We start from the raw sequence: 16,146 nt of genomic DNA on the forward strand, positions 1-16,146 counted from the left end.
TGCTACAGTGTGAAGCATTTCCCTCCCAGTGCCTCTCCTTCACCCCGAGCTGCGCATTGCAGGGCAGAGGGAATGGGACAGAGGCAGCAGGAGATGGGCAGCACCTCAACCAGTTTGGTGGAGGCTCCTCGGATGAGGTGGGGACACAGGGAGATGAAAGCTGGGTGGACGCAGCAACCTGACAGCCTGATCCTCGAGGGGAGCTCAAAGCTTCTTCCGTCTCCATCATCATCACCACCATCATCATCATCACCATCATCATCCCCTCCCAGACGCCTCCTTGGTGCCTGCCCTGCCCCAACAGCTCGATGCTCGCTGACCAAGGCATGGTCAGAATTGTGAGATGGTTGCTCATCAGAGGTGAGAGCTGGGATGGGATGGTTTGGCCAGGTTAGGGAGGGGCAGAAGGAACAAGGAATATCCTCAGCCTCAATAGTGATGACTGAGAGCATCTGCAGTTTCTGCACAAAGCATCAGGAGTGGCCTCCAGCTCACAGACATCCTGCTCTTTGTGTCCCCTTGCATGAATTGTGCATGCCACATGCCAAGAGCAGGGGCAGCAAAAGCAGCAACCCAGGAACCTGGGCCCATGGAGATACAGCTGGCAGTGGGGGCTGGGAGTGGCACCAGGATGCAGGAGGGAAGGATGGGAGAGGTCTGGGAGAGCCGTGTTGGTTGGAAAGGGGAGCTGAGAGGGACCCCCCAGCTCTGTGCAGCCCCCTCATATAGGATGATACAGACAAAGGGAACTGAAGCTGAGGTTAATTCCTGTTAGGGCAAAACAATTCACCACAAAAGCAGAGAAGCTGAGAAGCAGTGGGAGCTCCACCAGAGCTCAGCTGGGTAAAGTTTGGAGCAGTACAGCTGAGCTGGTGCTGCTGTGGGCTGAGGGTCGGCTCCTCCGTGTTAATTACTCCATCTATCTGTTACAACACACCTGAACCAAGCATTGATTTTGTTCCCAGCTGCTTTATCTTTATTGCACAAAGCTTTCAGCACTGCTCTCCGTGAGCTGCCCTGCCTTTTTATGGAGGGCTTTTCCTCCCCTTTATCCCATAAGCTCCCATCCATGCTGAGAGGTCAACCAGCTTTGCTAAGGGCGCTGTCGCCATCTCATCCACCACCCAGAAAACAGCGCAATGCCACGTATGCAAGGAGCACCTTCTGGTGCCCCAGGAGGGGAGAACCTTCCACAAGGGGCCGAGAGAAACTGAGGCTTTGAGCGTGAGGAGGGCAGGAGGAACCTCGCCAGGCTCGGGGAAGTCTCAGCTGAGTCACGGCTCAGAAAATGGCGTTTTGTTGGGAAATGCACCGCATCCCCGGCTCTGCTCCGTCCGTCCCTCTGCTGAGCGCCGCCGGGCAGCAGCAAAGCGTGGAGCTGCGATGGCACAGCAGGGCTGCCCATCAGCCACGGCGGGGATGGCTGCGTTCCCCCGGCGGATTTAGCAGCCATCTATAGGAACCTTCAGCTCAGGAGCGCCCGACAAGTTTGAACAGAAAGCCCCGCACCGCTCTGGGAGCAGCATTGGGCTAGCGAGCCCTTTGATTGCGATCAGCCAGCTGGCAGGAATCCCAGGCACTCGCACAAAAATGCTTTGAAGCGGCCAGATGCACAAAGGTGTGTCCCTGTGAGCGTGTGGGGCGCGGAGCGGTGATTCACGGCATCGCCATGCGGTGCTCGGGCTGCGCACACGCAGCGCTGAAGGGCCGCGTCCCCCCCTCGCTCCCCATCTGCCCGTTTTGGGGTTGAACTCTCCAACGTTCTGCCCGTCGCTCTCCGTATCCGGCTCGGGTTTTGTTCCTTCTCAGCCTTCCCGAACCGCCGCAGTGCCTGCGAGCTCCAGACAGGGAGGCAGACAGGGAATGCGCTCCAGGCGCTTGCAGATGTAAGCTCTGCTGCACTGGGCTTGCTGGGATGACACTCACCGTGCCCTGCTAAGTAAGCATCCCCGGCCCGTGATTCAGGGCAGAAGCAGCACAGAGGCGCAGCGAACTCCTTTATTTAAGTACCTTTTGCTCTTTCAGAGTCGGGTTTGGGATCTCTTGCAGAATCCTGGGAGATTCCCTCCCTTGGGCTAAACAATGCAAACTCACCCTGAAGAAACCATTGTTTCTTGAAAGCCTCTGTAAGCTCCCCATGCCTGCCCCGGCCCTGCAGCCCAGCTCAGCAGTTCGGGCGGGTTATGAAACAGGGCAGATGCTGGAGCAGCATTTCTATTATCCGCCAGCAAATGATGGGATGCGGTAACCGCTCTGCTCTCCCGTGCAGGGATGGGGTGAGGGCTGCTCCTCGCCGAGGGGGAAATGACATTACAGGTTTGCAAGAGCTGGACACTTTGTTGTGCAGAAGCCACCTGACGCTGACAGCCTGTCATTGATTTGCGAAAGCATCGCTTGGCATCGATAAGAAGCTTCCAGGAGAAAGAAGTAGGGCGCAGGAAAGCAACAACATTCAGCTTTTGCTTTGCTGTTCCTTATTCAGAGTGGGAGCACGGTGGACACAGCAGAAAGTCTTTCTTGTGTTGCTTGGGTATTGTGGTCTTGGGCATGGTCTAAGACCGTGGCTGTGTGACAGAGCTCGTCCCTTGGGTGAGGTGTTGGGACCCTGGGGAAGGAGAACCAGCAATGATTCAACTCCAGGTGCTCTTGCTCTGAGTCTTAATGAGGGATCCAGCATCTGTGAGCTGACAGCACTGGGCCTGTGGGTGCTGCTCCCTCAAGTGATGACTGTTGGGGTTTCTTCTAGTAGGAACTCTCTCCATGGCAGTGCACAAAAATCTGCTCCTCCTGTCCTGTGCCAAGGGGTCCCAAGAAGCTTCAGCCCCACAGGTCCTCTCCTTGGCCTCCCTCCACTGCCCGTGGCTGGGCAGGAGCACTGTCAGCACTGCTGTGACCTGAAATCCCACCAACTTTAAGGGCTTTGATTCTCTGCATAGGACTCCACAGCAATGAGAAACCTTTCAGAGCCAAAACTCAATGCGTGACTCCTCATCTTGCTGGGTCCTTTTGTGTTCTTCTTGCAAAAAATCCTCCCTTCCTCCACACTACCCCAAGCCACTTGCATAGATGGCCCCAGTGCTTTGCCTGTGGGCTGTCCTGACTCATCCATGGGGGCAAGCCAGGCTGTAAGGCGGTCACTGCCAATGGTGTGATCCCTGTTGGGAAGGGGTCTCATCCCCAGAACATCAGCTGCCTGCGGGGGTCCACAAAACCCCCATTAGGTGCAGTGCAGATCCTGGGCTCTGGAGACTGGATTTGCAGCTGTGCAGCTAGAGGATGATGAGGTGGACAGACAGACAAAGTTGGGAGCATCACCCAGATCCCCCATTGGAACAGGACGTGGTGTGCAGCACTGCTCCCCTAACCCACAGCGCTGCCTCCCAGCACAGCCATCCCCACGCCCTCAGCACTGGGGCACCATTTCAACCCAACTTACACCAAGGGGATTAAACGCCACGAGCAAGCCGTGTGGGAGACCCTCCATCCCACCACCCCACACCCACCCAGCAGCACCCGCCCCTCTCCCACCCTCACCCCCTTTTTCCTCCAGGATCCCCCATCCTGGGGGGCAGAGCTGGGGGTGAGGGCAGCAGAGCTGTGCGCCCTGCGGGGCCGCGAGCGGCGGCGGCGGCGGGGAGCGCGTGGGTGTGTGCAGGCAGGGCTGTATATCCAGTCTGGCAGAGGGTGTGCCTGCTCACACGGCGGGGAGCAGAGCTGGGAGAAGGAGCCCTGAGACACGCTGGGCTTGGGGACGTATGGCAAGGAGGGGTTCGGGAGATTAACCCCAAAAAGAGACGCGGTCGCTGTGGCATTGCGTGGTGCGCGTGGTCAGGTGCAGAGCAGCTCCCCGTCCCCTGTGGTTTGCAGCCATGCTTCACTCTCCGCTGAAAACGGCGTTGGCATACGAGTGCTTCCAAGACCAGGCCAGCTCCACGCTGGCCCTGCCCTCGGATCACAAGCTGAAAACGAAGGGCACGGGAAAACAGCGGGTCCAGGAGCAAGTGATGATGACGGTGAAGCGGCAGAAGCAGAAGTCGTCGGTGTCATCGAGCGTGGGGCACTCCAACAGAGGTACCATCCCCTCTGGGGTCAGGGCAGCTGCTGTGGCTGCTTCTGCTGTGAGCTTCTGTGGGGTTTGGTTTATAGGGGACGGAGCGGTTCGTGTCTCTTGTGGGGTACCCCACAGCTGGGAGATGTCGGGGTCTCTTGCATGGGATGGAAGATCTGTGGTGTGCGGATGGATGCAGTGCTAGAGCACAGTGGGGCTCCATGTCCCCATGGCTCTGGGACATGTTGGTACACTGCTCCTATCCCTGTTCTCCCCGGCTTCAAAGCTGGAGCAGCCGCCTACAGTTCTTACAGCTCCTCTGCAAGCATCCTGTCCTGCAGCTTCACCCCTCCTGTGTGCAGACAGAGCTCCCAGCATCGCAGCAATGCCTGCACACAGGACACAGACCTGAGCTTGGATGTGCCTCCAGAGCTCCCGGTGTGTCCCTGTTTGAAGGCTGGCAGCGGTGCGGTGGGGATGCTCTGCAGCCCCCTCCATTCTGAGGTGGGCAGGGCAGGGTGCAGACACCATGCAACTGCTCCACCTCTGTGCACAGGGCTTATGCAAGCGCTCAGCTGTGTCCTGGAACCAGGTTTCCTACAGGAACACCTTTCTCTGTGTCTCAAAGCTTGGCAAAGGATTTTCTTCACTATTCTCACATCAGGAGAAAGCTAATTTGGAGGGCAGCTCAACTTCCACCAGTCAAGAGCTGCACCTCAGGTGGGCACAGCAGCCACAATACAAATCCCCCCTGACTCAGAGCTGCTTTCACCAGCAGCTGCGGTGAGCTCACTGCTCCAGCTGGGGCAATAGGAAGAGCAAAGCCTTGGGTACAGGGGCAGCTGGAGCTGAGTCCTTCAGCTCACCCCGGACATGGGGATGTGTTTGCAGAAAATCCAGGTGAGCTGGGGATGACAAGTTGGCAGCAGGAGGATCAGGAGGCAGAACCCAGCGCTGGGGAGGTGCCACACTGCGGGCATATTTGTGGCTGGTTTGCCAAGAGAATGGTTTGCCAAGGCAGTGTTCCCAGTGGATGCATGCATTGTGGTTGCAGTGATAGAGGGGATGGGGAAGCTCTGCAGGACATCTGCTGCTGCTGCTGCCCATGGGAGGAAGGCCAGGAGGCAGAGGGGGATTTTTCTGCCCAGAGAGGAGCCTAAGTGAAAACTCTGGGAAAGAAATAAGAGCAAAGCAAATTCCCAAGCTGCCCATCTTTACTCAACAAGCTTAACCTAAATCTGTCCCCCGGACACTTTTCGGAACGTCTGGGAATAGGAATTGCGTGGAAATGTTCCACTCTGGTTCTGCGTCCCAGGGAAGCTGAGTCACATCCCACTCCCAGCAGCTGCCTCCATTCCCACAGCAGGTTCAGGTGCCCTCCTGGTGCCTCACAGGTGGCTCAACCTGGAAGCTGCAGTGCCAGAGGGGCTCCCAGAAGGACAAGGAGTTCCCATGTATTTCTATTCTTTCTTTTGGAGCCTGAGAGGGTCGGGCTGAGCTTTCAGAGCACAGCATTGAACCACATTGGCTTTTGCTGCTGCTGGTTCCGAGGCCAGCTGAGCAGACATAAGGAGAAGAGTTAATGTTTCTTACAAAGAGCTACAAGGGATTTGTTAGCAGTTCTGTCCATCTGTGTCCAAATGCTCCTCCAGCATCAGCTACATGCATCCACACGCGATTTCTCAGGGATGCTTCCTGCATAAGATGGGGGATTGGCAAAACATCCTGATAAACCTTTGAGTGCTGTTCCTTCTGCATGCAGTTCCCCGCGTGTCTCTGGTCGGGTATCAACCCAGGTCACTGTGTTTTGAGACGTGGTTTGAGCAGGAGAGCAGAGCAGAGCTGAGCCTTCTGCTGCTTCAGGAATGCATGCACCCCTGCCTGTAGGGTGGGGAGTGCAGGCGTGCATCCCACTGCATGCAGCAGGGATGGGAGGTGTTGCATACCATAGTTGGTGTTTCTGTGGAGCAGATGTTCTCTTACCATCCTGCTATCAGTGTCTACCTAAAATCCACTGGCTGACTGCAGAACAAGGAGTTGTGGCCGTTGTTTGAAGGTCCTGATGTCACCCCTGCATGCACAACCACGGGGCATGGGCACAACCACAGCAGGGCAATGTGACCCAAACTGGTGTGTGCTGGGCTTCTGCTCCGTGTCTGGGAATGATGCAGATTTCCAGGGGAAAATGAATGCGGTGTCACAGCAGGGGAAAAGGGCAAACCAAGCTGAACTGAGTCCTCCTGGCCATCTCAACCTAATTGGGGTCATTATGTTGATGTGCACAAACAGGGGTTCATGAACATGAAGTGTTGGGAAGTTCTCTGTCACCTTCCCCCACTGTGAGATGATTCAGTGAAAGCTCTTCCACGAGCCTTTCCGATTATTGAGCAAAGCAAAAAATCCAACCCTTCAGCTCATAGGCCAGAAGGCAAAAGCACCATCTGGTCACTCCTGCATGAATCTCAGCTTCTGGGGTTCCTCCAACACTTCTGTCCTAGGAGGCATCGTGCTTTGTGCTTCCCACAGGCCTTCTCTTACTACTTTTTTCCTATGTTTAATCATCCTCATTGTTTTAAAGCTGTGCATGGTTTATTATTGAACCTGTCTAGCCTGCACTACCAGTGACGGGTTCTTGTCTTGCCTTTCCCTGCCACTGATTAATGTTTATTAATATGCCTCCACTGCCACAAAGCTCCCTGTTAGCTTCATGCGTCCGGCTGAAGTTTTCTGCTGTGCTCAACAAATGGCTCTTCTGACATAACTCTTCTCCTCACCATCAGTCTTTTAGCTTTAAAAGGGTATAAAGTTGCCTTTGAAGAATGCAAATGACTCATCAAGAGGGTCCCAAAGCTCAGGCACAGTGCCTTGTAGCAAGGTCTTACTTTGCTCTGTGATGATCACTAATAGATGACAGAGAGGGGGGCACAGCTGGCGTGTAGCGGTGCTCACAGCATTTAAGTGAAAGCTCTTCAAAGCACAGAACCATGGAATGGTTGGGTTGGAAGGGTCCTTACAGTCACCCCAGCCCCACTCCTGCCATGGGTTGACTGCTCACCAGCTGCCCCTGGCCCCATCCACGTCCTTGGGCACCTCCAGGGTTGGGGCACCCACAGCTCTCTGGGCAGCCTCTTGCATTCCCTAGCTGCTGCGGTTAGTTTTAATGCCCATGAGCTCTCCCCCTGATTTAATGGAGGTTTTAGATTGACCAGTTTTCTCTGGAGACTGTTTGTTTTTATCCCAAAGTTGCAGGACAGGTGATCACCTCATTCTCCTTGGGGCACTTAAGCTGAGGAATATCCCTTCTCTCCCCTCGGGCTGCTTGCACACATCCCAGCTGCCCCTCAGGAAGAATCGGGCAGAGAGCTGTGTAAACTTGCAGGACAAAGCAAAGCCACCTCCACCATAAAATCATTGGGTTCTACCCAGCCTTCAGACCAAGCAACAAATCACAGTGCTGCGGTGGCAGGGAAGTGCCTTCTCAAACCAGCAAGGCAGCTTTGAACGTTTGAGGTTTTTATAATTATATATTTACAAGCTCTTGTATACAAGTTCTTGGAGGTGAAGGCAACTCTTCAGCAACTTTGGGCTTCTCACTACCAGTAGGACGTTGAGGGCCTGGAGAGCATCCAGAGAAGGGCAGTGATGGGTCTGCAGCACAGTGGGGTCTTACAGGGACAGGGAACTGGGATGGTTCATTCTGGAGGAGGCTCAGGGCAGACCTCATCACTCCCTGCAGCTCCTGAGAGGAGGTTGGAGCGGAGAAGTTGGCCTTTGCTCCAGGTGACAGCGATAGGATGAGAGGTGATGGCCTCAAGTTGTGCCAGGGGAGGGTCAGGTTGTGGAATGGGAGACATTTCTTCTCTAAAACAGTGGTAATGCAGTGACATAGGATGCCCAGGTTGGTGGTGGGGTCACCATTCCTGGAGGGGGTCAGGAATGTAGATGTACACTGCCATGTAGATGTGGGGTAAGGGACATGGCTTAGTGGGCACGGCTGTGATGGGTTGATGAACTTAGACCTCCTTTCCAGCCTTAATGATTCTATGATTCTCTATGATTCTCTCTTAAATGTCTTAAAACTACAAGTGCCAAAACTGGACTACTTGTGGTGTCTCCTTGCTCATCCCCCAAGTCTGCAGTGCTGTGAATAGCAGGAATGGATGCTGGGAAGAGCAGCGCCGTCCCGGGGAGGATTGGTCCGATTAACCATGAGTCACACCCAGAAACGCTTTCTTCCATTTAAGGAAGCTGTTGACTCACAAACAGTGTCCGGAAATTCCAGCCTGCAGATACATTATGTTTGCACAGACCGGGAGAAGGACTGTAAGAAGTAATTCCCGGGAAACTGTTATGGGATTGCACTCAGAATTCCCATTGTCATCCTGTCCCCCGCCGAGTCACCTGGCTCAGATTTCCCATTCCAAGCCCTGCCTGCCTTCTGCCAAAGCCCAACCCTGCACTCCTCCAGAGTCTGGTGGGATGTCATGGGGTGGTACCCAGTCAGTGCACTTACCTCCCTTTGCATACTGGTGGCCATCTCCTTCATCCTTACTGCGAAGTCCTGTGCAACTTAATGTATAGGAAGCAATCAGGGCTGGAGAGATAATAATGGGCAATGCTCTATGAATGCTCTAATGTCTAGAAATGTGGTTAACAATGAGATCCTGTCATTTTCTGCACAAAAATACGTCTGTGCAACTGCTCTGCTGTTGCCTACCCTGCATTCCTTGAGGTTCTTCAGATGCTGCCATCCATGTGGTGCTGCTCCCACTGTGTAGACGATAGAAAGAAAATCTCATTACTGCGTCCGTGGGGACAATCTTCCTGAGAAAATGCAAGAATTTTTAGCCACGTACCAAATCAACATAACAGGTTCTGGATGCCTCAGGCACAGCAATAAACAAGATACACTCTACGGGTCGGTGGCTGTAGGAGACCTGAGTGGCTTCAGGGCCTTTGTGGTAGAGCTTATCCAGTTTATCCAAGAGATGAGTCTTATCAAACAATCAGAGAGATTAGGATATTTCTGACATTACCCACCAGTTTAGGTGCATAACTTGAGACAGGTAAGTCCTGATTCTGTAGCTTGTTAGATATTCAGAGCTTTCCCTGGAAGATAATTGGAGTGTACGGTTTGCACTTCCTCGTAACGGGACTTGGGATGCCACAATTATTGAGCAGTTTTGAAAATGAATTTCGAATGACTTTGAACTCTTTTGGACCACCTGAAGGTGTTCAGCTGTAGTGGCAATACTAAGTCACAGCTTGATGCAGTGGTGGAGCACCTGGTGGGAAGGCAGGGCCAACCAGGGGAGCTCAGGTGTGTGCAATGTACCTGAGTGACCAGAAGGGGTGGACCCTGGCTCCACCTCTTCCTAGACCTCATTTAAAGGTTGGCAGTGGTGTTTTGTTGGAGATCCCTGTATATTTGAGGCCTTCTGAAGGCAAGCAGCTGCTTTCCTTTGTTTCTGTGTTTGTGGCTGTTGCAGTTGAGCAGATTCTTACTTGCTGCAGTGTAGAACCTTGCTGCTCTGCTGTCATTGCTGCACTTTCCATTGCATTGCGTAAGGGAATTGCAGCTTAGGAAGAGGATGAATCTCTTCTAGTGCTGATCATAGCCTGTGTTTGTAATGATGCAGTCTAACACGCTTCTGTGAAGACACAGTACAAATGCTGTGATCTGTTAGAGAGTGGGGATGGAGACTAAAGGCAGTGATGGTTGCCCCGTCCCTGGGGATACCCAAGGTCAGGCTGATGGGGCTCTGAGCACTGATGGAGCTGTGGGTGTCCCTGTATGTTGCAGGGTGTAGGACCAGAGGGCCTTTCAGTGCCCCTTCCAACTCAAACCATTCTGTAATTCCAGAACAGCACCCCGTCCTCAGATACTGGCTGAGATCTTGACCCACTCTGCTCATGTCCACGGTAGATCTTATGGCACTTGTTTTTTTCTGCTGAAGGCCTTCAGATGCCACTTGCAGTCTGGGGTTGGAGTTTCTAGGAGCTTTTCTGGAACAAACATCTTTGGGTTGCCTGCAAGGCAAGGGCTCAACTCACCGACTTTCTATCTTGTGCTGCTTATAAGCTTTCTAACTCCTTTAGTCTTCGGTGATAAGTTGAAAGGATCTAAATTCACTGCAAGGAAAAGACTGGGATGGTCTGCTGCTTCCCACTCCTACTGACAGTGCTTTTTCCATTTACAGGTTCCATGTACGACTGTGTAGCTGATGGTTATGGCTACGGGACGTCCCGGGGCAGTTATTACACCAAAACCCAAATGGGAAACAGCAGCTGGGGATATCCGGTAAGATGCTTTTATCTGGGAGCTGTGGCATCCTCTTGAGGTAACCTGCACAGAAAGCATCCTCCAGCAGGTGTTGGGTGGGAAGGCCGTGGCACTTCAGAAGTTTCTCTGAGACAGGTCATGCATGGCTATGGCTATTCCAGCACAGATTTCAATGCAGAGGGAGAGGATCCGTAGATTGAAGCAAATAGCAGCAAGGTCCTGATGTTGATGTTGTATGTGGCTGGGGATTTTACTGTGGATGAGTTTTAGTTTGGTCTCAGGGATTAATATCCCAACAGCACACAATGTTTGTAGCTGTCTGAAGGCCATAGGTTCAGACTCACATCTCAGTTAAGAGGTCTCACATTAAGATGTGCTCATCTTGGAGCGTATCCAAGGTGCAATTTCTATTTCTGTGCACAGAAACTTAATTGAACAAAATCAGCGCAGCTGACTGGGGGATATCAGGGAGTTTGCATCATAACTGTGCTGCTGTTCCTACAATATATCATAGAATCCTTAGGGTTGGGGGAGATCTGTGAGATCCCCAGATCTGACCCCACTGTGCCCACTGACCACATCCCTCAATGCCACATCTCCAGGGATGGTGATCCCACCACCTCCCTGGGCAGCCAGTGCCATGGTGCAGATGTCTTTAAGGTGTTCTTTGAAACTGGAAAGGAGGTGCTTTGCTCCTTCCAGAGAACATATTATATTACAGATTGTCAGAAAACGCAGGTGTAAGACTATACTTGTCTGTGCAGTCAGAGGTTACATGTCCTGGGGAGGTCCTGATGCCACCCTTGGTGGCACTCAGTTCACTGGGAAGCTCTCTGAGCCACTCACGTCTCCTGGGGCTGCGTGTGCTGGTGTTGCCCCCCCACCTGGGCTCTGTATTCTGCTCATCCCTGGTTTTCATCAGCTGTAAAGTAAAGAGGTGCAATTCCCAGATCTGGCATTTGAATACAGGAAAAATAAAGGGCTCCTTTCAACAACTGTGGGGCTGCAAAGCAGCTCCCTGACAACCATCAAAGGTTTGAACCAGGAAAGGTGCTTATGTTGGCTTCAAGCACAGAGACAGAGGGCTGCAGTGTTTCCTGCTCATTGCCAGATCCTCTGCCTGTTTACAGCATCAGCATTCCTAAGCTTCACAAAGGTTTGTCTGTCATCTGTTTTAATGGCTGTGGTGCCCTTGTTTGCTTTAAGGCAGTGATAATGTCACTCACTGGGTTTGGTGCCAATGCGTGCTCAGTGGGAAGGACTGGGAGCACTGGCACGCCTTTGAAATTTTTATTTACACTGTCTGTCAGCCTCAACGTCAGCTGTTTCAAAGGCCTTTGCTGAGCTGTTTAAATCTCAGACAGTGATCTTTCACTGGTGTGAGGCCAAGTGTCCATGGTGGGTAGAGCAGAGCATCCCTGGGGTAGGCATGGACCCCTGTGGTCCATATCCCTTCCCAGTGAGTTTTCTGAACCCTCAGCAGTGTGCAGTTGAGAGACATACCAAGCCATAGGTGGAACCTCAGAGTCAATTATTTGTAATGTTTAAATGATTTATTGCTGTTTGTCTGTTGTGGCTCCTGCAAGAAGTACATCGACAGGGCTTTGGGTCCAGCACTGGTGCTGCTGTGCTGGCGGATGGCTCATGTGTTGTTACACAGATTGGAGCCTCCAATAGACACCACAGAGCAGTTTGGTCACCTCTGTTCATCACAGATTTATGCAGCTCACGGCTTCTCTCTGAAGGGCTCTTCTGCATGGATGGTCTGGGAGGGTCTCTCTTCAGAAACACGGGTCTCAGCAGCACTGTGTTCTTGAAGTTCTTGGTGAAGGTCTTCAGGATATGGACTGAAAAAAGGAACTGGAAAAAAAGGGACAGGGACTTGTGAAAGTTTCACAGTAAAATTATTCTTACAAAACTTGGTCTATCTGAAAATCAGCCATTTTGTCTTAACAAGTTGTCTAGACTCCTCCCAGAGCCAACAGAGAGAGGTACGGCAGTGATTCATCTGCTCTATCTTGGAGATCTGTCAGGTCAGGATGAGTCAGCCCTCTGGATGCATCTCCCTCCATGGTCGGAGCAGCCACCTAACAGGACTGCAGCTGGGGCCATGAATCCCGAGTGCCATTGGCACATGGGAACATATAACCTCCAGCCTAAATCTGCTTAACATGCTTAGCAGACACCGTGCTCCCCAGTCATACTGGGGAACCTCTGTTTTGCTTCTTCCAGAGGTGTACTATATATCACACTCCCAGCCTCCAGCTTAGGTTGGCTTCATATGAACTTAGGACTTATTTGAAATCAGGCAGGTTCTCAGCATTTTTGTAAGCATTTTCTATCTGTAATTCCTGGCTCATCAGGGGAAAGAAGATAAAGTAAATCTATTTCTGAAGAGACAGTTGCATTTCCTTCCTAGTCCTGGGAATGCTTCTGAGAAGCCCTAAAGGCCTTTGAGATGCATGGGCAAATTCAGGCATTGCAGGGAAGCAACCTCGTACAGCAGTCATGGAAATTACTGTTAATACTTCTGGAATTTGAGAAGTGCAACAGGCAGTGTGTCCGTGCTGCTGCTTCAAAGAGCTGCAGCTTAGACACCGCTTTTCTCAGCGCACTGCTTCAGATGGGGACTGTAAATGACACAGCGAGGAGATCTGTCATCTACCCCGTCTCACCCACAGCTCTTAAACACTATTATTCCCAACTTACTGCTTTTGTCTGGTTTTTTTTTTTTTTTATCTTGCTGGGAATCTCAAGCTTTTGCTTCTGAGTTTTCTTCCCTTATGAGCTGCTGGTGTTCCAGTACTAGAGCAAAAGAAATGACAGACCTGAAGGGAAGAGCTTCCTAAAGCTGATGGCAGCTCTCTGGATTGGTAAAAGCTATGGGTAAAACCTTCGATTTGCCTGCAGTTAGAGGTTGTTTTCTGATTATTCTTATGGTGCAGTGCCTTGTTGGTGGCAGAGCGCAGCACTGCGATGTAACAGTCTGGGTAACAGAGCTGGACCCAGCACATGCTGCACGATTTGTCTCACATGTCAGGGATTGGCTCAGCCTTCAGGGCTGAAGTCCTCAGCCCCATTTTGTAGGGTCATGGAGGTTGGGAAGGACCTCAGAGATCCCCAAGTCCACCCCACCCCACCATGCCCAGTGCCACATCTCCATGTTCCTTGAGCACTTCTGGGGACGGGGACTCCCCCACCTCCCTGGCAGCCTCATTTTGCCCAGTGGCCATGGTGGGTTGCAGCAGTGGGCGCACCAGTGGCTGCAGACCAATGTGTTGGGTGATATTTTGTGGTGACTGTGGGCCAGGTGCAGCTGAGCTCACCAGACCCTTGGAGACCTTCATCACCATGCTGATAACACAAGTTGTGTGTGGCCACCTGCTCCCAAAGCTACCAGGGCATGGTGGTGTAAGGCCAGAGCACTGCCTGAGGACCCCCAAAATGGGATCTGTTCAGCACTGGGCTCAAAGCTGCTGTCACAATCTGGTGGCCCATGAGTTGCAGCAAATGCGCTGTGTACCCAAGTGCAGGTGCAGCTTCGGAGGTGTTTAGCCAGAATCTGAGGAGGGGAACTCCGTGGAAAAGCAAAAGGTGGGGCCAGGATCGTGCCATTGTACTGCACATCACTGCTTAGTCAGACCCTGCTTTCCCTGAGAGGTTTTGCAAGAGGCTTTGTGCTTTGGAGGAGCTATCTGAACCATCGGGAGCGAAAGCTGAGCTGCATAAAGAACCAGATGAAAAGGCAGCATTCAGGAGAGGCGGGGAAGAGCGTTTCAGAAATGGATTAACAGTATATTTGCTGGTTTTGCAATTTTTCTCCCTGCAATGGAACGCGTAGCAGGCAGCAGTGAAAGCATTTCGCAAGGAGCATCAGGATCTTTCCCCACCCATCATTCAGGGTGGGACGCGGTCATGTTGCATTGCCTGTGCTTTGCCCTGCAGCCTGGGAGAAGCCTGCTCCTGACGTGTTTATTCGGAGTCCTTTACTTCTCTCTGTCTGCAGCTCTAGAAACAAACAAATTGCAAGGGAAAGAATTAGAGCTGGGTAATGAACTGATCGCGTCCTCAGATGCAGGAGTCAGAAACACCCAGTTATCTGGGAGGGAAGGAGTGCTGAGATCCGAGCACAGTGCTGTGCTGGGCAAGCCCTCCTCTCTGCTCCTCAAACAGAGGGATTTTGGAGGAAAAAGAGCCCAACAGCCCAACAAAGCCATTCTGACTTCCTCTCCAGCACTTTTTTTTTTTTTCTGGTTGGGATAAGAGGTTAAAGATATCTATTCACCTGCCTGGTAGGAGTGCTGGATGTTGCAGTTATTGTTCCTTAAGAGGCCAGGTAATTTAGTCCCAGCACTCCACGCACGTTTGCTAATTTCGAAGCAGGTCTTTGCTGCTGGCAGTGAGGGGAAGCACCTAGTGCCCAGGCCTGATAAGAGCACCTGTGTGCTATCAGTGCTCATCTTTGCTCCCTTTCCTCCCCTCCTAGTTTTAATATGAATGAGTAGCTCCCAAGGCTTGGCCTCAAACTCTCAGGCTCCTTTAGAAGAGCGTGCTCACATCTGGGACACTGCATGTGAGCATCCCATATTGCTGCAGAGAACCAGGGAGAAGACGTGGTGACAGTCCCTGCTCTTCTGAGGTGATTTCCAACTCCTGCAGGGTAGATGGGATCACTGTGTGCTGCCTCCAGCCCTGTATGGGGGAATTCCTGCCCTTCTGCACTGTTTCTTCCCACTGCTACGGGTGTAAGATGTGGAGCTGACCCACGTGCCCACCACTAATGGGATGTGGGGAGTCAGGGGGTTTGAAGGTGAGAGTGATGATCTCCTTTCACTGATGTCATTCTGCATGGGGAGAGCTCTCTCTGCACACACAGCAGAAGTTTGGAGGTGGCTGCCAAGCAGCTCTTCCAACCACATCTGTGTGGTGGCATCACCTTCACCTTCAGAAGCGACATCTCCTCTCCAGACAGCAGTGCCTCCCGCTTTGCTCTGCTCCCTATCTCCCTGATTGCTATGTCCAACAAAGAGATAACGTGAGGAGCTCTGTTCCATCGCTCCCTTTGCTCTGAGGTGAAGGTCTCTGGCTTTCCTTGGGGACCATTTTCCATGGGGACATGGCTCTGCTCTTAAGGCACAGAGGTGGCATTCTGCCGAGATCAAGAAGCGATGGGGTTGGCTGTGGGTTTGTAGGGACTTTTTGGCAAGCAGCTCCAAAATCCGCTGGAGCTGGCAGGAGGCTCCTCATCGATCTGGAGGCTTTGGATCAGTCTCCTGCTGCAAAGAGGAACTCTAAGATACCAATTAGGTCCGTGCCACTTGAAAGAGATTAAAATGGGCTCAGCCAAGCATCTGGTAGCATCAGCAATAAAAGTCATGCACTGACTTTGGTAATGAGCTTCGCATCACACGGGAACTATTTTCCCATGAGTTTGCAAAAGGCCTCCCCGCCCTGCCAGGACCTGCACTGACTTGCTGCTCAGGGCTCCCTGTGTTGCAGAAAGAAGACTTTCCAAACAGGCGGCCGCTTTGCTGCGCCCTTCCCAGGGCTGGCAGGAAGGAGAACAATGTTCTGCTCTGCTCTGAAGCGCAGCAGGAAATACACAAGGGATGATTCCCACCTATAAACATGGACGTGTTCACACCTTCCCTCGCCCGCTCTGCTGGCGGAGATCCCATCCGAGCACACTGGGAAGCAAACAATAGCTTTAGATAAATGACGAGCTGGCACTTCCACGGTTAGCTGAATTGGCTTTGGTAAATGCCTGGGGGCAACGTGGCTGTGCCAAGCTTCTGACAGCCCTATAAAATAATCC

At 52.4% G+C, this 16,146-nt stretch overlaps 1 protein-coding gene across 1 annotated transcript in view; it reads left to right on the plus strand.

Moving 5' to 3' along the window:
- The first annotated feature begins 1,020 nt into the window (after window positions 1–1,020).
- The window catches only part of PKP1 (plakophilin 1), a 36,067-nt gene continuing 20,941 nt past the window's right edge, over window positions 1,021–16,146 (plus strand). Inside the window, exons 1-2 of the mRNA XM_031608620.2 lie at window positions 1,021–4,071; window positions 10,249–10,349. Of these exons, the coding sequence (XP_031464480.1) occupies window positions 3,870–4,071; window positions 10,249–10,349 (303 nt within the window). The 5' untranslated portion in view covers window positions 1,021–3,869. The remainder of the gene's footprint in view (window positions 4,072–10,248; window positions 10,350–16,146) is intronic.

This window comes from Phasianus colchicus, chromosome 25 (genome assembly GCF_987193195.1).
Source record: "Phasianus colchicus chromosome 25, bPhaCol1.hap1.1, whole genome shotgun sequence".
Classification (NCBI taxonomy): Eukaryota; Metazoa; Chordata; class Aves; order Galliformes; family Phasianidae; genus Phasianus; species Phasianus colchicus.